Genomic DNA, 26,014 nt, shown 5'->3' with positions numbered 1-26,014 from the left:
TGGGGTTGAGTTGTTGGACTAAACCCTTCAAGGCAGTGTCCCAGCATAACCCCAGTCCAATGACAGAAACAAATAAAAAATAAATTCAATTCATAAAAGAAAGTCAATAACTTTATTTACCTTTATAAAATCTATCGTCATCTTCATTATTTAATGTCCGTTTTTCATGCTGGCATGAATTGAACGGTTTGATAGGTACTGGTAAGCTAGAAGACTGCACCAGGCTTCACTGTTGTAGTCTTCTGGCTTGCCAGCTTCTGTCATACCGTCCAACCCATGCCAGTATGGAAAACAGACGTTAAATGATGATGAAGAGGATGATAGAATCTATGAATGCAACCATCCTCTGCCAAATAATAATAATAATAATGATAATAATAATAATAATAATAATAATAATAATAATAATAATAATAATAATAACAAGAAGAAGAAGAAGAAGAAGAAGAAGAAGAAGAAGAAAGAGACGAAGAAGAATTGCAAATTTTGACTTCTTTTTGAAGATCTATTACAGTTATGTATATTTTTTCCCACCTATTTTAGATGTGATTTGAATTTAAGGTTATTCCACTACTTATCAAGTCATTCAATATATATTCTTTTCTACTCTAGGCACAAGGCCCTAAATTTTGGGGGAGGGGGGCCAGTTGATTAGATTGACCTCAGTACATAACTGGTATTTAATTTATCAACCCTGAAAGGATGAAAGGCAAAGTCAACCTCGGCAAAATTTGAACTCAGAATGTAAGGACAGATGAAATACTGCTAAGCATTTTACCTGGTGTGCTAACATTTCTGCCAGCTCACCACCTTTCATTCAAAATATATTATGTCTGTGAATCAACAATCTCCTTTCATAATAGTTTTCAGTTTGCTTAAATAACTGTTTCTTTCTCTTTCTCTCTTATTTCTTCATTTTGTTTTTCTTTTCCATTTTCAGGCTCTAGTGTAGTAATAAATAGATTTGAAGAACTTATTTGCTGTTATCAATATAGCAAACCTCTCATCAAAGGCATTCCAATCATTTTGGATATCTAGTGTTACATTATCCAGTGAGATCTCCTTTTTTGAGATGGCAGGATGTGATACAAAGAAGACTTGGCTATTATTTCTTGTATAGTGAGTGACTGTATACAGGCTCATTTTTGGTGCATTCTAGTACTACCTATGTACTGTGAGATCTTCATTATAGTAAAGATAATTATAGTAAGGATAATGGTCCATAATAGTGAGACATCAAACAAGTTTTAGCATATAAAAACTTTATAAGCAGTAATAAACTTTTCTTACCTTCATGCAAGTTCATTATTTGTGTGACAACTTAAAACTGTAACTACTTAGCTAAAGTATATGTGTGTGTGTGGGGGGGTATTACTCTGTCTGTTACAATGACGAGGGTTCCAGTTGATCCAATCAATGAAACAGCCTGCTCGTGAAATTAACGTGCAAAGTGGCTGAGCACTCCACAGACACATGTACTCTTAATGTAGTTCTCAGGAGGATTCAGCATGACACAGAGTGTGACAAAGTTGGCCCTTTCAAATACAGGTAGAAAAGAAACAGGAAGAAAGTGTGAGAGTAAGTTACGGTGAAAGAGTATAGCAGGGTTTGCCAGCCCCCACCCTGCTGGAGCCTCGCCCACATATTTCTTTGTCGAAACTGTGTCCTTAGTGGTTGCAGAGTCCACGGTGGCTTCATAAATGATGGTCTTGGACATGCAAGCTCCATTTAGCAGGCACAAATTTTTATCCCTGCATGAACAGCTGGTTTCATTTTGTGGTTTTTGTGTGTTGTGCTGAAACTGATTTTTAAGTTATGCCTATTGAAGAGCTTTCTGTAACTATGATTGACTGGAAAATGTCTACCTATCAGTGCTAAGAAATACATAGCTATATTAAAGGTCACTTTGGGGGAGCAGAGGTGTGTGAACCAGATTGTTTTCTTATTCTATGTTTCCTTTTCTTTATTATTGGACTGGTGACAGGTGCATAGATTATTTCCTTGCTAAATCCACTATCTTTTAGAGCATTATTATATACTGGGACAACACTATTAAAAATGTCCCTATCAGAGGGGAGGCTAGAAATTCTTTTGCTAATATTTTAAGCAAAATTTTTAAACACTATGGGGGGATGGCAGGAACCCACATTAATATAACTAAGTCTATTGTTGGGCTTCCTATAAGGTTTATAAATATTCTTATTTAGATCTAAGGATAAATCTAGGAAATCGACAACCATCAGGTTGGTATCTGGAGTTATGCTAAGACTGAAAGTTTTCATCATTTGGAGAATGTCCCTCCTAAACCGATCTTGTGCTGGTCCATTGGTATTTGTGGTTAAAGCAAGGGCAACATCTTTGTAAATGGAGAAATATATGTCATGAAAAGTCTTGTCCAACGTATCGAATGTGAGATCGCATGTGCCTGCTCCATCATATGACCCCATGCTCACAGCGAAAGCACCCTCTGTATCGGTTGTCTTGACCCATTCTACATTCTCACTGAAGAGTAAAGTCTTTCCAGCATGGAAGATTATGTCCTTATCTTGTGTACTAATTTCTATAAATTCGCTTGCGAAGGTGAGGGCTTTATCTAGCAGTTCCTTAGAGATAGAGGCATAGAAATCGACAATATCAAATTGCATAAATCTCGCTTTATTCTTATTCTAAATGGCTTTAAACCAGTCAATGACTTCTATACTATTGGACCATTGTACTAACCTAGTAGCATTCCTGACTTTCGTATTGATTTTTCCTATAATTTCTTTACTAATAATACCAATTTCTGATTTAGCTAGGTTAATAAGCCTACATTTAGGATTAGATAGGAAGTTCTTTTTATGGTCCTTGATTGTTATAAAGGACTCTTTTTTGGCTATGATCATTTGTACTTCTTTACTTTTTACTTCCAGAGCAGGTTTCTGCCCCAACATCCGAAACTGGGAGTCTTATTATGGCAACCAAATAATTGTCATATTATATTACAGATAAATTCCTTTATTCACATAATATCGTCTCTTTCATTCTTTTGTTGTCTTACCATTACTGTTAACTGATGCTTCTTAGGTCCAACTTTTCTCTCAAGGTACTTACACTCTGTCGATTATGAACACTGACATTACACATCCATTGGAGCATACTGGCTTCATTTCTTGCGAGCTTACGCATATCCTCAGCAGTCACAGCCCATGTTTCACTACCATGTAGCATGGCTGTACGTACACATGCATCATACAGTCTGCCTTTTACTTTGAGCGAGAGGCCTTTTGCCACCAGCAGGGGTAAGAGCTCTCTAAACTTTGCCCGGGCTATTCTTACTCTAGCAGTTACACTTTCAGCACACACCTTGGTCACCTAGGTAGCGAAAGCTATCAACTACTTCTAATTTTTCTCCCTGGAACGTGGTAGAAGTTGGTCTCTGCACATTTTCAGTGTTTATTGCTCCTGAGCATCTGCCACAGACAAAAACTATTTTCCTAGTTAGCCTTCCTTTGACATTGCTACACCTCTTATGTGTCCATAGCTTACACTTGGTGCACCTTATAGAGTTTCTACCTATGCCTTTTTTACAGATCGAGCAGGGCCATCTACCTGAAGGCGTTTGTGATTGGTCTACCTTCCTACTTATTAGGACTTTGGTTTTGGCAAGGTTGATTCTAAGGCCCTTCGATTCTAAACCTTGCTTCCACGCCTGAAACTTCTCCTCCAGTTCTGATAGTGACTCAGCAATTAGAGCAAGGTCATCAGCATAGAGGAGCTCCTAGGGGCATCCTGTCTTGAATTCCTCCATTATTGCCTGGAGGACTATGATAAATAGGAGGGGACTGAGGACTGAACCTTGGTGGACCCCAACCTCTACCCGGAATTCTTCACTGTACTCATTGCCAACTCTCACCTTACTAGCAGCGTCTCTGTACATGGCTCACAGAGCTCTCACTAACCATTCATCTATCCCTAGTTTCCTCATTGACCACCAGATAAGGGGTCGGGGGACCCTGTCGAAGGCTTTCTCCATGTCAACAAAAGCCAGGTATAGGGGCTTATCTTTGGCTAGGTATTTCTCCTGCAGCTGTCTTACCAGGAATATAGCATCAGTAGTACTTTTCCCAAACTGCATCTCATCTAAGCTAACTCTCTTTCTAATTAGTTGGGCTATAACCCTCTCCGTAACCTTCATTACCTGATCCAGCAGCTTGATACCCCTGTAATTATTTGTATCTAGGGCGTCACCTTTACCTTTGTAGCAGTTGACTATTATGCTGCTACACCAGTCATTGGGTATGACTCCTTCGTGTATCACCTGGTTAACTATATGGGTGACTAGGCTATAGCCAACACTACCAGATATTTTGAGCATCTCTGCAGTAATTCCTGATGGGCCTGGGGCTTTCCCTGTTTTCATGCTTGTAATTGCCTTAACTACTAAGGAACTGTCAACTCGGATTGCTGGTCCCTCTGTTGGGTCGACATTCAGCTGACTCTCTTTATCCCATTCATTTTCCTCATTCAGCAACCTTTCATAGTGGCGTCTCCAAACCTCTCTCTTTGCATCCTCATTTAGCGCAAGTGAACCGTCATCCTTGCGAACACATTTCTCTCCTACCACGTCATGATTCTCTCTCACACACTGTCAAGCAACACGAAATACCTCAAGTCTTTCATCCTCATGGCGCAGAACATTGGCAAATTGATAGTTATAAATGTATGTTACTATCATACAGGAGATGTCTGTTTCCAGTCTTCCATGAAAACATGTCCGAGGAGACAGATGAGTGTTGGTGACAGGATAGACATCCAGCTGTAAAGTAGTTGCCTCAACTTCTGGCTGAATCATGTGAGCATGGAAAAGTGCATGTGAAAATGAGAATGATGATGAGGATAGTACCACCACCACCACCTCTACCACCGCCGCCACCACCACCACCACCACCTCTACCGCCGCCGCCGCCACCACCACCACCATCATCATCATCATTTTATGTCCATTTTCTATACTGGCATGAATTAGGTGGTTTTACATGTGTCCGATGAGGTTCCTATATCTGTTTGGCTAAATTTCTGTGACTGGACACCTGTACATATATTCCTAAACACATTGAAAGTACAAAACATCCTCACATATACACAAAACGTTCTTTGGTCAATCTATCTATCGAACTATCTACCTTCTTCAGTCTGTGTCCCTTTCTGTCTGCTTACCGATTTGTCTGCTGATCAATCGTTCCCTACACGCACACACACCTCTAAGATTGTTACTTCCCTTGAACCAAATGAAAGAAACAAGAGAGACAACTTTATAACCCTGTTAATGTGTATATGTATAACTATTTATGTGTGAGCACGAACTCGTTTTATTTTGATTTCTTTTAGGAAATATGAACTATTATATATTTAAAGAGTTGGTTGTCTTTATTATAAGAATCCAGTATATTTCTTCCGCCTCACCGAATTATTTTGTAAAAATAAATAAATAAATGTAGAGTTTTAGAGTTCAGATCGCTTTTCCCGGAAACAATTTTCAAGAGGTTAACTAAATTTATTCAGTTGGTTGTGCGGCCGGTTTTATCTATTAACAGCGTATCCCTCTATTTTTCTGATCCTAGACAGAAAATTATTGGTCTGAGAAATATCAGATTTATAATTTCCTGCCTTAACTTCACTTTCATATCAGTTTATTCATTTTGTGAAAAAAGAATTAACTTTTTCGCTTTTGAAGTTAATTTTTTTTTTTGTGCCAAATCCGGTTACGAGTGTTGATGTTTAATCTTATGTCAGCCCTTACCTAGAAAAACTATGGTGTAAGGTGTTCTAGCCAGGACCTTCATGTTTTTTGGGTTTTTTTTCTGTTGCAGTGTATCTAATATTATATTATGCAACATACCCTTCTTTTTATTAAATATGGTAGACGTAGAGTAGAAGCGGAGATTTGCCATACTACACAGTCATCATGCGAACGAATACCGTGCGGACGGTATTCGCTTGCATGATGTCTCTCTCAGGAAAAAAATAAAACCATTTGTATTTTTTTAGTGTAATCATCAAATTTGGGTCAGTTTGTCTTCATGACATGTTCTGTCAATCTCTCTCGATGAACCCGTCTTTGGTCTCGATGACAGCTTGCCGGTGACCTCGAAACCGCCCACAGGCTCTCGTCATTGTCTCACGTTTTAGACTCCTGGTGACCTTGATAATCCTGGCCCTCAGCTCGTCCTTCGTGTTAGTACCTGGATTTGATGGTCTCTCGTTCCACCACGACCCATACAAAGAAATCGAGGTGTTTGCAGTCAGGCGAGTTGAGAGGCCAAATGTCAGGTGCTGTGTGATTGAAGAAATTCTCTGACAGCCATGGTGGGGTCTTCTGGCTGGTGTGGCAGGGCCAGAATTTTGCCGTTACTCAGTCGATCCAGGGTTTCATCACCTTGCTCAGAACATGGATGTAGCCAGCGGTGTTCAACCGGAGGCTATAAGGGAAGAGGTGGGGTAGCAAAAAGATACTGAAGACTATGATTGTCGCTGGAAATTTCATCTGCATGACTCTGGCACATCCTTGGGTGAGACAGTGAGCCACTTGTTGTTCTGGGATTTGATCTTCTGGTCTTGACAGAAATTCTTCTTAATGGAGAAGCACCACAGCATGCCTGGCTCCAGCGGCTGTTTAAGCTTGTTGATCAGCTTTTTGGTGTGCTTGAGTCACTTCTGCTTCATCTTGGATAGAAATTGTCCTTTCCTCATCTTGTATGAAAAATAGTAAATGTTTTCATGCATTACCAGCTTGATGAGCTTTTCATCCACAACTTTCTCCCGTGCAGGGATCATTGTTGATTATCTGGATTTCAGTTATGAATTCCTGCGTTCTGATAGTGTCAGATTGTTAATCATGGATTTTCTTCTCTGCTCTTCCCTTGTAGTCAAATCCTGAATCTTCCAGCTCCTTTCTGATCTTTTCCACCGGCCTTCTGCTGATGTTGAGGAAGTCTGAAATCGTGTTTGTCCTTCCAGGGCAGATTCCAAGGAGGACTCCATGCTTCTTCCACAAATTGGGAGGATCAAAATTTTCTTTAGTTAATTATTCTTAAAAAAAAAAATAATAAAGCAAAAGTTATTGTTTTTAAGAAGAAAAAGACCAATATAAAAGTAAAAGAATATGTGTAAAATTAGCAGTTGAAAATTGCAAACAAATACTGTCTGCAACCTGTCCTCCAAACAAATCAGTTGACTACTTAGAAGTTTCTCTGTTGGCTAAACTAACATCAATGTTATCTGGCCCCAAGTGAACTCTGAATTATACCTGTGATTAAAGGTGTTCCATTTTTGACCATCCTGTCTTAATTTCAGGCATAGTGTATCTAATATCACTTTATGCAGCATCTCTTTCTAGTTTTTTTAAAGATGGTAGCATGTGATTTATTTCTGTCGAGATGAATACTTGATATCTTTGCCAAGCATCTTAATAGAGAATCACTGAACTAGAGACTCAACTTTCCAAGTTCTTTTACATGGCTTAGAAAACTGAAGGACCACTGCAATTGGTGTGTAAATGACAGGGGAATACGTTGAATAAAATCATAGTTAACTGATCCTCCTGTATTTTCTTTTACTCAAAACCAGGGACTTTTCAGCACCCACCTCATATACTTAAAGAAGGGCAATGGATTGATAGAATTAGTAAATTGTTGAACAAAATACCTAGCAGGATTTAGCTATATCCCTTTATGTTTTGTTTTCAAATACTTTCGGGGTTGAAGAAGAATTTTGCCCTTCTAGGTTTGGTAAAATAAGCACTTATTAAAAACCAAGGTTCATTAAAGCTTTGACAGTGTAATTAAATTTCATGGTCATTCCTGCAATGATGTTAATTATTCACCAAAAAGTAGAATTTATATTTTCTGCTTCTGCAATACTTTTTCAATATCTTCTGTAGGTATGGTTTTCAAAGCCACCACTAAAAGTATTGAATATTTGTTTTGTAAAGAGATATTTGATGAAATATGTGAAAATAATTAATTTGTAAAGTGCTACTGGGAACTCCTTCACTTCTGGTAGCATAAGATGAGCGAGGTTTTTACAAAGCCATGAGGTAAAACTGCTTTCTGCAGATAACAGAAATAAAATTTTGTGCATTCATATCTACTTTCTGTATTCAGACAGTTAAGCTGATTATAGATTTCTCTCAAAATGAGTGCTTTAGTTTGAAATCTATGCTAGAGCAAATGTTTTGCTGAACTGTTGACGCATCTTACTTCATATGTCTCTACAGATACCAATACATATGTTCAGATTATACACAATCACATTTGCAATCTGTATGTTGTATTCTGGATCTGTATGTTGACTCAAACCATGAATAATGCACAATATTTTCTAAGTTACTAAAAATGATAATGCTCACATTTTCAGATAACTGCTCATGATAACTAGATAACTAGCTCACAGATGAGCTAGTGAGAGATCCTCTACATGATCATTCAGTCTGCTATCTTAAAAAAATGTTGGATAATGTAGTCTTGGGCTCCTTGTACATTGAACAAAGCTGGAAAGCCTTTGATCATAGGTCTATTCAATTAGGTTTGACCTCAGGTTAAACCAGGGGTTGCCAAAGAGGGTCCGAGGGATCCCCTAGGGGTTGGAAAGGAATTACATTGGGTTGATGATAGCCAAGGAGGTCAAATGGAGGTCAGCGTGCAAAAGACCAGCTCATCCAGATGAACTGCTTGAAATACTTAGTGCTATGCTCATCCCTCACATTAATATTGTCAATTCCAATAAAAGATATTCCAGTAATAAGATGTGTTTTTCACATTTTCTAACTGTGAAAACAATTTCATAAAAATTGAAAGTTTAATATTGTATACTCATACACGTAATTTTAAATGTAAAAAGTGTGTCATCCTCAATAGAATTTCTTAATTTGTTGTACATATATATTTTAGGTAACATTTTAATTGCCAGCATCAGTACCTGATATGCATTTAAGATAGGTACAGTAGGGTAGGGTATTAAGATATTTTAAATGAGGAGGGTGGTTGATGCAGAAGGAAAAGTGACTAAAGGGGCATGATGCAGAAGGAGAAGTGGCTAAAGGGGATCCTTGGTGACCCTAAGGTTAAACAATCACAACAACTAGCTTACAGATGTGTTACTTATTCTATTATTACTACAATGACCTCCACTCCTTTGAAATAACTTATTGGATACCTTCTCTGCTCACTCAAGTCTACTTATTCCATCCATCTTTCCTTCCTTCAGCTGAACTTTTATCCATCCATTCTTCCACAATACAGTCGTCCTCTAGAATTCTTTCCCTACCCATAGTCACTAACAAAACATACCAGTGTTTAAGTTGAACATTAACTCTTTCAATCTTACAGGTCTGAGAAAACTTGCAAAAATTGTAAATATTTTCCCCACCTCCTATTACCTATTTTATTAAAAGAAATAACACACATACATATTTACATACATACGTACATACATATTATATTAACATATAATTGAAGCACGACCTTCCAACATTAGGCCTCACCGAGGCAATGACCAGTGACTGAGACTTTTGGAAATATGCTGTGCTTGAGAAGACCCAGCAAGCCATGTGAGACCATAACCTTGTAGCCTAAGCCAGGGGTGTAACCAGCCCACTTATGCGTACCTTCCCTTCATTGGACACTGCTTGCGAAGACCTGTTGAGGCAAGTGAAATTGAAATCAAATTCAATGACTGGCATCCGTGCTAGTGGAGCACTAAGAGCACCATCCAAGCGTGATCGTTGCCAGAGTGGCTAAATGGTGTTCGTGCCGGTGGCACGTAAGAAGCACCATTCGAGTGTGATCATTACCAGCGTCGCCTTACTGGCAATTGTACCAGTGTGCAAGTGACACATAAAAAAAAACGATTTTTTGTGGCCGTTGCCAGTACCGCCTGACTGGCCCTCATGTCGGTGGTATGTAAAAGCACCCACTACACTCTCGGAGTGGTTGGCGTTAGGAAGGGCATCCAGCAGTAGAAACTCTGCCAGGTCAGATTGGAGCTTGGTGCAGCCATCTGGTTCGCCAGTCCTCAGTCAAATCTTCCAACCCATGCTAGCATGGAAAGCAGATGTTAAACGATGATGATGATCGGCAACGATGAAAAAACTGTCAGTATTCAAGGGTTCAAATAATAATTCTATTCTCAAGAAGAGCAATGTGTCTAACTCAACCAGCTGTTGTTCCATCACACCCTCTTCCAACTGATCAAATGTGATGAAGACTCATTAACAACAGCCTTCTTCAATACTTTGAACATCTTTCTTATCTTAATGGCTAAAAGCATGTTTTTGAACTGGAAATCACAAGGTTGCAATGTAAACTTCTTAATGATACAGGCATACTTGCAACAGTCAAACAAAAGAATTCTGGTATTTAATAGTTCATTTTCCAATTTCAGGGTGTGAAATAATTAGTCATATGTGAGAGTTTGTGTAGGACATGATGGTGACAATGATAATGGTGGCGGTGGTGGAAGTGGTGGAAGGGGGGGGGCAGTGGTGGTGGTGGTGGTGGTGGTGGTGATGATGGTGATGATGATGATATCTCTGGTGATAGCGGTAATGAGAATTGGGATAATGATGAAGATGATAATAATAGCATCAACAACAACAACAACAACAACAACCACCACCATGACAAACATGCTGCTGTTGCTGTTACAGCTATAGCAGCTGCAGCTGCATCTGTTGATTGTGATGATGACAAGGAAGAGAAGGAGCGGTGCAAGGGCAGGCATTGACGTTCTTATGGAAGACTTATACAAACTCATAGAGATTAGCAAAAACTGAAAAAAAAGAAGAAAATAGGAGAACAATAGCCAGAAAGAGAGGGGGAGAGAGAGGGGGGAGGGAAAGGGAGAGAGAGAGGGAGAGAAAGAGAGAGAGAGAGGGAGAGAAAGAGAGAGAGAGAGAGAGAGAGGAGAGAGAGAGGAGAGAAAGAGAGAGAGAGAGGGAGAGAAAGAGAGAGAGAGAGAGAGAGAGAGAGAGAGAGAGGAGTGGATTGAACTCTGTTTAGATTGGAATGCCAAGAGCACTTAGCAGACTTTGTGCAGAAAACTGATAATTTGGACGGAAATGACAATACAAACAGTTAAACAGTTTCAGTTGACATACCTATTTTATATACAAGTTAGAAAACAATTTTGTTTCAAGTTTTAGAATGTTGATATAACAAAAACATCACCACAAGATCAACTATCGTTTAGACTACTACTACAACAACAAGAATAACAGCATTAACAGTAATTTCAACACTAGTAAACTAACTGTAGCATATGTATGTGTGCGTGTGTTCTTGTGTGTGTGTGTGTACTTGTGTGTGTGTGTGTTTGTGTGTGTGTAAACTACTGAAACTATAACTATCACTCACAATCAATTATGATTTTTGAGTTAGGTGCAGCTCCTCAGCTTTCCAGCCCTGGTCAAACCGTCCAACTCCTGCCTGCATGGGCAATGGACGTTAAATGATGATGATGGTAATGTAGTGTGTGCTATGCTTTTGCTAATTGTTTTAAGCAGCTATGTAATTGTATGCTTATATATGCACCCTCTTGGTCTGCTCACTCTTGACTTTGTGGAACATCCAGGAAAAGAAAGTAGTAAAGAAAATAAGATGCACCCGCTTTGGGCTGGTTCATTTTTTTCTTTTTTTTTCATGAAACCTGAAATGGTGAAAGATTAACTGGACCTTGATAGGATTTGAACTCAAAGCACAGGAAGCCAGAACAAATATGACAATGTATTCTATTTGATGTTCTAACAACACTTGTATGTACATTATTTACAATTGATGGATATTTGTCCTCATCTTGTTTGCTGTTAACACAACGTTTCGGCTGATATATCCTCCAGCCTTCATCAGGTGTCTTGGGGAAATTTCAAACCTGGGTTCTTATTCCTAAGGTATTATTCAGGTCACTTCCTGGAATCAAACTCGGAATCTTGGGGTTAGTAGCCCACGCTCTTAACCACTATGCCATATGCCCGTATGTATTCATGTGTGTATATATACAAGGTCTGATCAATAAATATCTGGACTGTTGCCATAGTAATGAAGCTAAAGCACGCAGAGTAAAGCCACTTGGCACAGATTAACCTCGAATGATCACATGCTGCACACCTTCCTTCCAAGCACTGCTGTAAACAGCGGAAGTGAGCTAGAACGTTAAAACTTAGTGCACATGCACAGCAGAGTTCAAGGTCCATCTGTGCCAAGCAGCTTCACTCTGTGTGTTTTAGCTTCTTTACTATGGTAACAGTCAAGATACTTATTGATCAGACCATGTATGTGTGTGGATGTAAGTGTTAAGAGGAAAAGGTGATGCTCCAGCATGGTTGCAGTCAAAAGAATAGAAAAGGGGCCTGATGAAGCCTTCCGGCTTCACAGACCCCAGTTAAACCGTCCAGCCCATGCTAGCATGGAAAACGGACGCTAAATGATGATGATGATGATGATGATGATAGGGGATGTTGAAAAGTTCTTGGCTTTGGGCAAAAGAAAATACAGGAGGATCAGTTAATTATGATTTTATACAACATATTCCCCTCTCAGATTCACACACTTATTGCAACAGTCCTTTTACAGTTTTGCTAAGCTCTGTAAAAGAACGCAGAAGGTTGAGCCTCCAGCAAGGCCTTTCATGATACCCTTGAAGCCAGAAACTTTTCAGCACCCACTCATATACATATGCGTGTATGTATGTGTGTATGTATGTATGTATGTATGTATGTATGTATGTATGTATGTATGTATGTGTGTATGTAAGCATGCATGCATGCATGGATGGACGAATGGATGTATGCATGTATGTATGGATGGATGGATAGATGGATGGATGGATGGATGGATGGATAGACAGACGGATATATGAGTAATGTTTAACATATAGCTTCCACATTAGGACACTCTTCATATCAGCTCTCAACAGAACATCACAGTAATTTCAGCAATTTCTTCCAGTATCACATTCAAGTAATACCAAGCAGCAATGATGCTACCTGGGAATGTCCAGATTCTTCTTGTCCTCACTAACACACTTGTTTTCCTATGTCATTCATGCAACCACCACAATAAACTAGATGTAGTCGTAACCACTCCAATTATGGGTTAGCTATTTGGTTCTTTGTTCTTGCACTCATCTTATCCATGACAAATAGTTTTCTATTCTCTGTCTGTCTGTCTCTCTCCCTCCCTCTCTCTGTCTCTCTGTTCTACTGTATTCCAAATCCAATAACAGCCAAATAGGACACAATGGATCCAGCTACAAACCTGTGACATCCCATTTATACTGGAAGCACTATACACAGTCATCTTCATACACCATATAGTTTTCTGAGGCCTTCATATTTTAAACTCTTCCCACTACATATTACACAGTTATAACTCTACATTAAGAATGTTTTGTGTCAAGTCAAATAAAGTCATAAGATCAGGGCATTGATTGAATATTTGCAATACAAGGTGTTCCATTCAAATCCACCAGTGTTTCCATGTTGGTATGGGTTGGATTGGTCATCAAAGTCTGAGTGAGCTTTTATTCATTCTCCTAGACATGTCAGACAACTGCATGATGCTTGTATATTTCATTTTTGGCTTGGTTTCTATGGCTGGATGTTCTTCCTAACACCAACCAGTTCAAGAGTGTATTGGGTACATTTTATTTCGATATATAGGCAGGAAAGAAGTTATCATGTCTTTTGTCTTTTAGAACGGTGGTCTCCTATCTTGTTTGCAGCATGGTTATAAAACCAAATAGCTGGCCCATATTTGGAGTGGTTACGACTTCATCTAGTTTATTGTGGTGGCTGCATGAATGACATAGGAAAACAAGTGTGTTAGTGAGGACTAAACGAATTTGGACATTCCCTGGTAGTAACAATTGCTGCTTGGTATTACTTGAATGTGATACTGGAAGAAGTTGCTGAAATTACTGTGATATCCTGTAGAGAACTGATAAGAAAAGTGTCCTAATGTGGAAGCTATATGTTAAACATTACTCATATATCCATCCATCCATACGTCCATCTGTCTACCCATCCATCCATCCATCCATCCGTCTATCCATCCATCCATCCATACTGCAAGACAATATTTTCATGGACCAGGGGATTACATGCATAACAAAACACAATAAAGTGCATAATATGTAATTTAATTATGACATATATAATACATACATATTGCATATACAATACATATATAATGCCAAAACACCCTACAGACTGCAATAGTCAATAAAATAGAAATGAAATTAAAAACTTTATTCTTTCTGTGTGGCCCAGTACCAAATGATCTACAGCTCAGTACTGGTCTGTGGACCAGTGGTTGAGGGCCCCTGCTTTAGAAAACTAAAGGATCCTCTTGATCCTGCACTTTATAGTGTGTACTGGATGCATTTTATCATGGTACCATTTATAGTGAAGTTGCCATATCCTCTTCAGTAGTAAAGGGTCTTCTCAACCCCATGTCTTTGTTTGTTCACCAACCATTTTACAGTCTCCTGCATGAATTTATAGTGCCACCAATACATGCGAGATTTCCATGTACCCTGTAAGACTACAGAGCCTTCACCACTTTATAATGTGTTTGCTCAGTGCTTTGGGGCTGACGAGATGAATGGAAGAGACTGCAATGATAGAAGGACCAGAATGGATGGGAGAGAAGAGTAAAAGTGTGGTGGTAGAAACAGAGTGATTTGGATGAGAGGATGGTAGAAGGGGTGAGAAAGTGAGTAGACAGGAACTGTATGTCCACAGGGTGGACTGTATCTGTAATTCAAACCTCCAGTTTTGTCACATCATGGGTCTAAGGAATACTCAGTCACTTCACATCCTAAGTCAATAAGTAGATTATTCAGTTGATTGAACAACTGAGTACTTAAAAATTGAAATTAACAGAAGAGACCATATACATACCACCACCACCACCACCACCACCACCTGCTTGATATCATATCATCAAAGAGGATAGAATCAGATTTGCTGGGCGTTGAGGGAGAGCTAAAGATGAACTTGTTAGTGAATTTGTTTTGTAGGAGCCTACTTGAGGAAGAGCTAGCACAGGACAACAAGCCAATACCTATATCAAATAGAAATGTGATATATGTATATATATATATGTATACACTTACACATATGATTCGTCTAAGAGTCCATATGTCAGGGAAAAGATGCACTTGTATATCTATAAATAGAGTGGGTATATTATCCGAAATGTACAGTATTATATATCCATCACAGCTGATCTTACCAATCCGTTTCATGCTAGACCCCATATTCCCTTCCATATTGGCTGACTCTGATGAGTGTAAGGTTACATAGTTGGATTGTTACCTAACACTCCATTGCATTCTTAGCACGAAAATGATTTGTAAGGTCAACCGTAATGGATATATAATACTGTACATTTTGAATAATATATATATCATCATTGTTTAACGTCTGCTTTCCATGCTAGCATGGGTTGGACGATTTGACTGAGGATTGGTGAGCCAGATGGCTGCACCAGGCACCAATCTTGATCTGGCAGAGTTTCTACAGCTGGATGCCCTTCCTAACGCCAACCACTCCGGGAGTGTAGTGGCTGCTTTTACGTGCCACTGGCATGAGGACCAGTCAGGCAGTACTGGCAATGGCCATGCTCAAATGGTGTTCTTTACGTGCCACCTGCACAGGAGCCAGTCCAGTGGCACTGGCAACGACTTCGCTCCAATGTTTTTCACATGCCAGTAAGGCGACGCTGGTAATGATCACACTCGAATGGTGCCTCTTACGTGCCACTGGCATGGAAGCCAGGTAACTGCTCTGGCAATGATCACGCTTGGATGGTGCTCTTAGCGCTCCACTAGCACAGATGCCAGTCATCAAATTTGATTTCAATTTTGATTTCACTTGCTTCAACAGGTCTTTGCAAGCAGAGTTTAGTGTCCAATGAAGGAAAGGTACGCATAAGTGGGCTGGTTACACCCCTGGCATAGGCCACGAGGTTATGGTCTCACTTGGCTTGCCGGGTCTTTTCAAGCACAGCATATTTCCAAAAATCTTGGTCACTAGTCATTGCCTCGGTGAGGCCTAATGTTTGAAGGTCATGCTTCACCACTTCATCCCAGGTCTTCCTGGGTTTACCTCTTCCACAGGTTCCCTCAACCATTAGTGTGTGGCACTTTTTCACACAGCTATCCTCACCCATTCTCGCAACATGACCATACCAGCGTATCTGATGCTTCTTAGGGCCAACTTTTCTCTCAAGGTACTTACACTCTCACGAGTATTTCTTACTTGAAATATAAACATTATTATAATGGCATACTAGCAGCATAGCCCGGCGTTGCCCGGGTATGTAAGAGCCCCTAGTAGGCAACAACTAATCCCAATCTAGTCCTTTCCCTCTAAGGAATGAAGGCGCATGTGTAGGTTGCAATGTCTTCTCTTCACTCGAATACTTCTGTGTATACGATGTACCTAGCTGTCCCTTTGGGCGAAAACATGAAAACATCATTGCGCCTCCCAACGCGTGAACAGCCCACGTAGAGTTGACTGTGGGTGAAGCACTGTTCACCCAACAGTAACCCAGCGACTTGTAGCGTTTGGCCTTGGGATTTACTGATGGACATTGCGAAGCAGAGTTTAACAGGAAACTGAGAACGCCTGAAGTGGATTGGTAGGTCAGCGCCCGACGGTTGAAGGTGCATGCGTGGAATGAAGACGTCCTCTCCCTTCCCACAACCGGTAAGTATTGTGGCCGTTATTAAATGTGGTGCCAAATGTTTCACAACCAGACGTGTGCCGTTGCACTGTTTAGGTGGAACCAAATTCTTGATGAGCATAATGGGCGCACCGACTTTGGACTTGAGGATGTGTAGCGGCAGGCCTGGCGGTTCAAGTGAATTCAGGAATTCAACAGGATAATTGGCAAGCTCGGCGGGGTCTGCTGTCCTATCTAAGAGAGTTAAAAAGGTCGAGTTGCGTCCCCTAGACAGTCTGTGGTTTGTGTTTAATACAGAAATCGGTTTGCTATGTGTGCCACATATGATTTAATTACCGATTTTTTCCAGTAATAAAGTATTCTATTGGAATAAAAAGGGCCATATAGCTCCTTGGAGCAGACATGATGCTCGCTGTGAATTTAAAAAAAAATTCCTGCCAATTTGTGAAAGATATTGTCGAAAATATGTCATCTTGAATTTGAACGCGATTTCCCAAAATGGCATGATTTTATCGATTTTTTCTGATGGTAAGGTATTGCATGGAAAACTAACGTCAGAATTAAGTTTCTTAGGGTAACATTAAGCTTCACCATGAGATTGGTGAAAATCGATTGCAATTTGCAAAAACTACAACAGAAAATGTGTTGCATATAAAAAGCTTAGATTCTGGACCCCATGTTGAATTTATCAATTTTTTTCAGAACTGGGGGAACTTTTTAAAATTTTCGCTGTGTTGGTTTTGAATTATGACATTGGGCTATGTGTGTGTCAAGTTTCATCAGAATCGGTTGAAAGCCGTGGTCAGGGTGAGGGTACAACCTGACAGACACACAGACAGACAAACTGCCGTTTATATATAGAGAGATTTGAACTAGTATCCTTGTTTCCGTTGTTATAGTGATATTATCATGACTTATATTCATGGGCCTTTTTCAGGTTCATGTTATATTTCATAATATTCTTGGAATTTTAAATCAACTGGAGTATATTGTTCTCATTTCCTAGGTCAGTGAGCAATATATACTCTAGTTCAAGCAGAATTAGTAAGTAATATCACATCTATGAGAAAAATTAATGAGAGAATATCTTTAATATGGAAAATAGAATGAAAGCAATCTAGTCTCATAGGTTTAATAGAGGGTTGGGTTCAAAATTTCAAGAACATTACCAAATATGAGAGGTGCCTGATGAAGACCAAAGAGCACAAAAGCAAAATTGTTGGGACTATAATAGTTGTTATGAGGACACTCATCTTAATATGTCAGTATGTAATAGAGAAGATTTTGATTATACTGCTAAGATTGATTCACTCGGCAGCAGCAGCAGCAGCGGTGGTGGAGGTAGCAGCAGCAGCAACACCACCAATACCACCACCACCACCACCATGATGTAGAGTTTGCTCAGATGCATGAACCTGATCCTTTACCTATCAATGTCTTCCATAGTATGTGATAGTGTCTCTTGTTGACGTCCATAGTCAACCACTACTTGATCAATGTATGTCTTCATAGGGTAACTCATGTGATCATGACCGTTTCACAGTGTCCAAGATAGACGTCCTTACTTCTGCACTGTCCATATAGCCCAAGCTCTGGAAAATTGGAGCCTTTAACTGATTGAATTTCTTCACATCTTTCAGACTACTGTCCTTTTAACACTACATTCCATCTTTATTCCTGACCTATATGTAATATGTAAAAATGTGCAGTGCATAACATGATAAAAAAACCCAAAAAACTTTAGTGCTGACTGACACAAAGCCACATATTTGCAGGAGAGAGGTATAGTTGAAAGAAATGACTCTGGTACATGACTAGTACTTATTTTACCAATATGCAGAAGGATGAAAACCAAAGCTGATGGTAATTTCAAAAGAATAATAAGTCCCATGAGCCCTGGAAAATGCCTTCCTTTATAATCCCCTTTTAAACTGATACCAGTATTAGCACCTAGAGGGTGGCAGTACTCTTTGGGAGCCTGGTTGTACTGTATGTCCATTGGAAAGTGTTTTTTATGGTAGTTGTTACTGTTTAGTCCTTGGCCACCCATGACTGAGCAAACCTATTGTCAAAGACATTCCAGTCTGGACCATTCCGTCATTTCTTTGGTCATTGTGTACCTATAATTCATTAACAATTTTGGTGTAATCTGAGAGAGATTCAGCTGCTTTTTCTGAGAGGTCAAGCAATCCTCTTATTTCTTTAGTTAAGAAGGAAAATGGCTGTGACTTTTGCAGGCCTTTCACTTGTATAAAGAAAGCTCACCTGAAATATTTCCTCTTAGCTATATTATTGATGTTTATAATCAGTGTTATTACATTCTTTCTATTTCTTTTTACTTAGTGTTACTGAATAGAATATACTGCAAACTGATGAGGTCCAATAAGATCAGTCAGCTTTAAAAATCAAATCCACTCCAGTCAACTTTGGTTATATTGTCCAAAAATTTCTGTCAATTGATAGACACCATACAGCATGCATGACACTATGGTTAAAAATCTTGCTTCTCAATGATTTGGTTCCCAGTTCAGTCCTACTGTGTGGTACTTTGAGCAAGTATCTTCTACTACAGCCTTAGGTTGACCAAAGACTTGTGGCTTGCTGGGTGTTGAGCCATGTCTCATGCAGCCTGCTTCTCAATCAGTATTTAATTTTGACAAGGCAATGAAAGACGCTTTGTAAGAAATAGCGACTAAATCTCTCTCATATTGCATCCTACTGTCTTCAGTAAACGAGAGACACATTGGATACTGTAGATGAAGACACAGTCTTATTGAATAAAAGACACATGGTCATGTTTAGAATACTTAAAATACCTTGAGCAGGGCTAACTTGTAGCTAAATGACAACCTTCCCCTCTATAGCAACAACAACAATCACTATTGGATTAAAGATAGTTTCTGTATTTCATTGGTTACAAAATAGATGAGTACAGTAATCCTTTGTGTTAGACACCATATCACATTGATCATTTGAAGCAAGATAACTTGCAAGAGGGAAACCTAAACAGCTCTGAATATGTTCTAGTTTAATTATACTTACTCATTTCTTCTATTCTTTATTTCACCTTATTTTTTAATCTATTTATTTTTATCATTTCTATGTTCGAAACAATAAGGCTATTTATTCAAGATTATTACATTACTATCAAAATCAACAGACCAAGATAAAAATGTGAAAATTGACTTGTGAGGTGATAAGATTTGAAGAGTTCTGGAAACATACTTCATCTTACACACACTCTCTCTCATCTAGTCTAACTTTGCCTTTGTCTGCCTGTCTGTCTATCTGTCTATCTATCTATCTATCTATCTATCTATCTATCTATCTATCTATCTATCTATCTATCTATCTATCTATCTATCTACCCTCTTTTATACTCCTCTCTGTTTTTATTTCTTCCTTTTTTGTCACGTCTTCTATAATTTTTTCTTAGTCTCTGTGCTTTTCATTCTTATTTCTATGTCACCTCTCTCTTTCTCCCACACTTTGTTTCTTATTCCACCTTCACCTTTACTTTCTGTCAATTCTTTCTCTTTCCAACTCTTCCCAAAATCTTTCTTTTGTTATTTCCACTTTTTATTAAACTTTCTAAACAACTTTTGGTTTCTTTCTCTTGACTATTTCCTTCACTTCGCCTTTCATTAGTTCTTATTTTTCATATCTTCTAAGTTATTCCCTTGTCTCCTTTTCTCACTTCTGAATTATTTATTCTCTTTCTCTCCCTCTCTGTCTCATTTATCTTCGCCTTTTCTCTCCCCTCCCCGTCTCACAACTTATCTGGTTTTTCTGTTCATTTCTCACATTTTCTCTCATATAACACACCCTTTTTTACTATTCATCTTTCCTATCTCAGTCCCCCACTCTCACTCTTTCTCCCACTACTCTGCTTAACTTTGTCTATCACTTAACTTCTCATTTCTCTCTCTTTGTCTCATCAATCTGTCGCTTATCTTTTTCTCTTACTCTCTCTAACTCCTGTTAACTTTTTCATAATTTCTACTTTTTTCCTATCCACTCTGATAAGTAATCTTTCACATACATTCCCTCTTATTCCTTCTCATTACTTTTTTCTTTTCTATTTGTTTTTGTCTCTCTCTCCAACTTATTGCCTTCACTCTTTGAAAAATAAAATTCCCGTCTCTGTTTATTTCTTTTTATATCTGTTTGTTTCTCTCTCTCTCTCTCTCTCTCTCTCTCTCTCTCTCTCTCTCTCTCTTTTAAGCACATTTATCTTCCTCTCTAGTCGTAAGGAGGGGAGAGCAATCCTACCGGAATACGAACAAGCGGCTGATTATGTTCGTTTATGCCACCAGACTGAGGCTGTCCCATCAGTAGCCGCCATCTTGCTATAACACCTGGTAGCGTTTTTCCTCCTCATACACACATACAGCACAGTCGGTTCTTTTGTAGCTGTTCACTGACATTCGATTTGACGTGCAAGTCTGAGACCTTAACGTGTCTGCTTGAAGCGTGTACGTTCTCTTTGTACAGAATCTACTCTCTCAACAGCTATTCAGTAAAGAGAGTAAGCTGATAGGCGTCGATATTTCTAACACAAACGAGAGCGATGTCTGGCCGATTGCCTGCCGTTGTCATTGACAATGGCACCGGGTAAGTTGCTGATTTACCACTTCACATTTCCTCTGTTAAGAAATTAGGAGCAATTCTTCTATAAACCAATATAGCATTCGTACTTTATATTTGGAGTAAGACCAAGTCTTTAACTAGGAAATCGTTCCTCATCTATAATATTTTAACATACTTGCGAACGACTTTACAACTACCGTAACTGTCTAGTGGTATATAGTATATAGTTTACAAACCAACACCTCAGTATTATGTTTGATTTGGGAAAGAAAATAAATTTATTCAACATTCGCTTTAGTTTTGTTTTCGTATGTTTTCTATACTTTGACGCGATTTTATTTTGTTAGAAAACGGAGAGGGCGTGGTTCCCTTCATGATCAATTTTTTCAGTGTTTTTTTATTTGTTGTTGTTTTGCCCCCATGTCAGCTTTGATTGAGCGGTCCTATAACCAAAGATGCCCCAGTTGTGACTAAACGATCTTATTTATCTACGACCACATTATCTAATGTGTCTCTCTTTAAGACTGGGGGGTGTGTGATTTAAGAGAGATTTGGCTGTCATTTCTAGCAGGTCGAACGACCACGTAGAAGCTCCTAGTTGGCTCGTTTTTATTTTAATTTTTGTAGGTGTGTCTGGTAAATGATATCTATTGTTTTAAGCATTATCTAATTTAGATGTGTATGTGCTTTGGTTGTGTATCAATACTTTTAAATTTCGTGACAGCTTAGTTTATATAATAGCTAAAATTTTGTTACACAAGCCCAGCTCTAATCGACACCTGCTCCTCTCTTTCCTTATGTATTCAGTGACATACCACTGTTTTTGCCTTCGTTTTAGAGACTATCAACTTTGTCTCTACTCCACCCTTATGCACTACTTTCCCCCTATTTTAACATAGTTCAGTTCAGCTCTATTTCTCGAGACTGACTTGTCACCGATCTCGATTTCTTATTACACTCCCCCTTGAATAACTCGATATCTAGTTCCTTTTTTGATTTTTGAAGTGTACTGATCTTAATTTTCTCGGTGATTGAAGTAATATCTATTTGTCTTCCTATCTATGTTTACGAAAATAATATTTCACTGAAGTTTGTAAAAAGATCTGAGAATATTACTGATTCGTAAATATTTAGCATTTCATAATAATAATAATAATAATGATGATGATATTAATAATAAACTCCGTGACGAGAGTAGAAAGAATAGAATTTATAATTTTCACTTCACTACTATTCTATGTTAATTTAAGAGTTAAATGAAGACTGAATAATTCAACCGGTCGGATACGAATAAATTAACCCTCAATTATATATCCAGTTTGAATTAATTTTTTTTTTTAAATATTTTGTCAACCAAATTTATTGAACGTTATAAAGTTTGGTCCCTTTTTTGACTACATTTTGTCGACAGTCGTGTTAATTCGTTATTTTATTTCCCTTCTTGATCATTAATAATTCTACTCGTTGAAACATATTTTATCTTTGTCATGTGATAACCAGGAACTGTCGTAGATCGCTGTGCATATGAAAACTAAATGAATTTAGTCATTTCATTGCTTATTCTTTTATTGATTTGTATGTGAATTTATATACAAGCAAGCATACACATAAGTCATATGGGTGGTTTTTAGGAAATGTCAAGTTTCTTGCCGAGTAAAGTACATTCTGAATTTTGTAGGAATTAAATGCAAAGTTAATTTTATATTCATACAAAATTCATTTCTCTCTTTACATATATTTTCATAAACTATTTCTATTAAAATTTCTCGCCTTCACTAACACATGCTTGTACTTCTGTGGGCGTAAATGTGTGTGTGTGTGTGTGTGCGTATATATATATAAAAATGTGTGAGAGAGAAAAAAGTCTAAGAGTTATCACTAGCTCATGTGCTCCTCTTCCGGCATCACTGGGCCAGCTGATGACTCAGATACACGGCTATCTTTTTGGTGTTAATATATATCTCCTGTTTGTAACTAGTACGCCTTCTCACCCCAAAACCAAAGTAAACTTATTTTTGTCCACAAAATCAGTTTTGTACTCTTTTCCACCCACATAATGCCTAAACATTTCTTAGTGGAATGTTTTTTTCCTAATTCTAGCAACTTAAAAAAAAAACAAAAAAACTCCTTATAAATAGATTTTCTTTCTATTTAAACTTTTAAATTAAATCCTACTTTTCGAGAGAAAAAAAAAATGTCTTTTTAAATGACTGACTCACAGAAAGAATTTTCATAACACATTTAGAAATTATTTGTTCAAAGACACCATTAACCTTCTACATGTGGTAATGATTAACAATAGCAATTCTTTATTTCTTTGGATTATTTCCATTGTTTTTATGTGCTAACCAATTTATGTTTGGTCCTGAAATTTTCCCACAAAATGCAATGAGCACAGTAATTCTCATATCAAGTTTTCTATTGGTGACATGTGAGACTTTCTTAGCTAGAATATAGAGCACAAGCAACTTAACTGGAGAAAGAGGGGAAAAAATAAACAAAGCAGAACTGGATAGGTGGCACTATCTTTTTATGGGTTACCAAACTAATGATTCCCGTTTGTTAATGCCAATGCCAGCAGATGGGTAGCTTCATATCAATTCGTTACTCTCTAAATAACATTTGTTTCTTTCCCAAAAATTGCAATTGTTGGAATTAGTGGTTTTATTCATTTTAATTTTAATAACTTCCTTCTGGATGTCATTTTTATTTTACAATTTTAGAAAAAGCTTAACGTAAGTCCCACCCCTTTTTAGAAAAATAAAAGTTAATTGGTTGTAAAATAGTTTATACTTTGAAAGTTTGAAATGTCTAATACAAACAACTTTTTTAGTAATTCATGCATAATTCTATAATTAATAATAGTAATTTTAATAATGTGATCAGAAGTAAATAAAATTTTAGTGAAATTATTTTTTAGGTAAAATTGAAAAAAATAAAACACTTATTCTATTATGAATTTACAAAATTCAGACTTTATAGAAATTTATTGATTATATTATTTAGGTTGGGGTATTAATTTTTCCTAGTTTGTCTATAATGTTTTTGTATTCATTTAGTTTTTAGTTGATTTGGTTTTCTTTTAGTATGAGATTAAAAAAATAAAACAAAAAGGAAAGGGCCATTTCTATAAGCAGTAGACAATAGAATTTATAGTAATTTGAATGATTTTAAATCTTGCCAAGACTGACTTTATTTTTCCATCCTTGGGTCAGTAGAATAAGTTTCAGCAATGCACTAATATCAATTCAATTTATTGGATTCATTTTAGTTTTGTATCAAACTGTTACAATATACACAAAGAAAGTCTAATCTTGTTTCTTACCTATATTCCTATACTGGTTTGGCTTAGTTAGCTTTGCAGATTATTTAGATATTCAATATATAATGACCTTCCTGGTTCAGTTCTTTCTGTATTGAATGTAAAACACTTCAATCTGAGTAAGCTGGTGTCATCTGTGTCTGTAAAAATCAGCTTAAAGTTCACAAAATGGAATAAGTTTCTCATGTGAGAACTGAATTCTAACATTTTGTGGCAGGGTGCTTTTGCTGAAAAGGAAAAGTTTTCTTATCTGTTAAGGCACCCTATCTGAAATATTAGAATTTTGTCATTTTATAATGATGTGAACTTTGTCTATTTCCTAATTGGAATGATGCAATGCAAAGTGTTGTTATACAAGAATGCAATCCTTTAAAGAGTACTTAAATGTAACCTACATTAAATCTCTTTATATTTATTTCTATTCAGCCTTTAAAACATTCAAAATCTTTTCTTATTTGACCATTTTAGCTTTCTTGAATTAGAAGTTAATTTAATTTGGAGCTGAATGATTCCTAATCAGGATCCTAGTACCTTCTCTACTTAGAACATAAATAGTTCATATGGTGTTGTTTAGCTTCAAGTCAGTCTGATTGGGCAAATATAATCTAGTCCAGACCACCCCACTTTTTAAAAAAATTCAGATTGTTATTCAATGATTGAGTTCTTCAATAGTATGTGATTAGAGCAAATATTTGACTGTTCTTTTTAACAGGTTGAGTCACATGTAGAGGCTTCCTTTTTGTTATACATTCATACATACAGAGAAAAAATTGTTTAACCTGTCACTTAGAATACATAGTACAGCATATATACTAGTCATGACTTATTAAATAATTCTTTCTTGCTTTCTTTTTCTTTTGTGTTAATAGCAAAAGAAAATAAAATCCCTTTCCACAGTGCCAAAATTTGATTGGGTGTGCTTCTTTTTATGATTTAAAAAAATGCTTTTTAAAAATCATTTTGTTTTATATATTTAATAAGTACAATTCCCTTTAACCTGATTTGATTGATCTCATCCATCAGCCTTGCTATGCATATAATTTTCCTCAATTATCTGATTCAGAAATCAGTATCATTCTGATATCTGTAGTTGAATGGTTAATGTTAGGAAGAGTATTCTGCAGCCAAAAATTCGCTCCAGACAATTCATATAAATATGAATTCATATAAATCCAATATAAGGTATAATGGATGTAAGGTTAAAATATTGAACTATTAACCACATACCAAGTTAAAACTCCAAGCCTTATTACTGCAGCCATTGTATTGTGTCCCTTAGTAAACAAAGCAGGTAGTTTTGCATACACAAATTTGTTTACTTGACAAAAACAATTATCACTTTTTACATAGTTCAGTGGTTTACAGTAGGAAGGGC

General features: G+C 37.5%; 1 protein-coding gene across 1 annotated transcript in view; it reads left to right on the top strand.

Moving 5' to 3' along the window:
* Nucleotides 1-21,020: 21,020 nt before the first annotated feature.
* The window catches only part of LOC115209058 (actin-related protein 3), a 72,244-nt gene continuing 67,250 nt past the window's right edge, over nt 21,021-26,014 (top strand). The window contains exon 1 of the mRNA XM_029777131.2: nt 21,021-21,341. Within this exon, the coding sequence (XP_029632991.1) occupies nt 21,298-21,341 (44 nt within the window). The 5' untranslated portion in view covers nt 21,021-21,297. The remainder of the gene's footprint in view (nt 21,342-26,014) is intronic.

Source organism: Octopus sinensis, linkage group LG3 (genome assembly GCF_006345805.1).
Source record: "Octopus sinensis linkage group LG3, ASM634580v1, whole genome shotgun sequence".
Classification (NCBI taxonomy): domain Eukaryota; kingdom Metazoa; phylum Mollusca; class Cephalopoda; order Octopoda; family Octopodidae; genus Octopus; species Octopus sinensis.
Note: the sequence above shows the minus strand (reverse complement) of the source record. Positions and strands in the feature narration are given on the sequence as shown.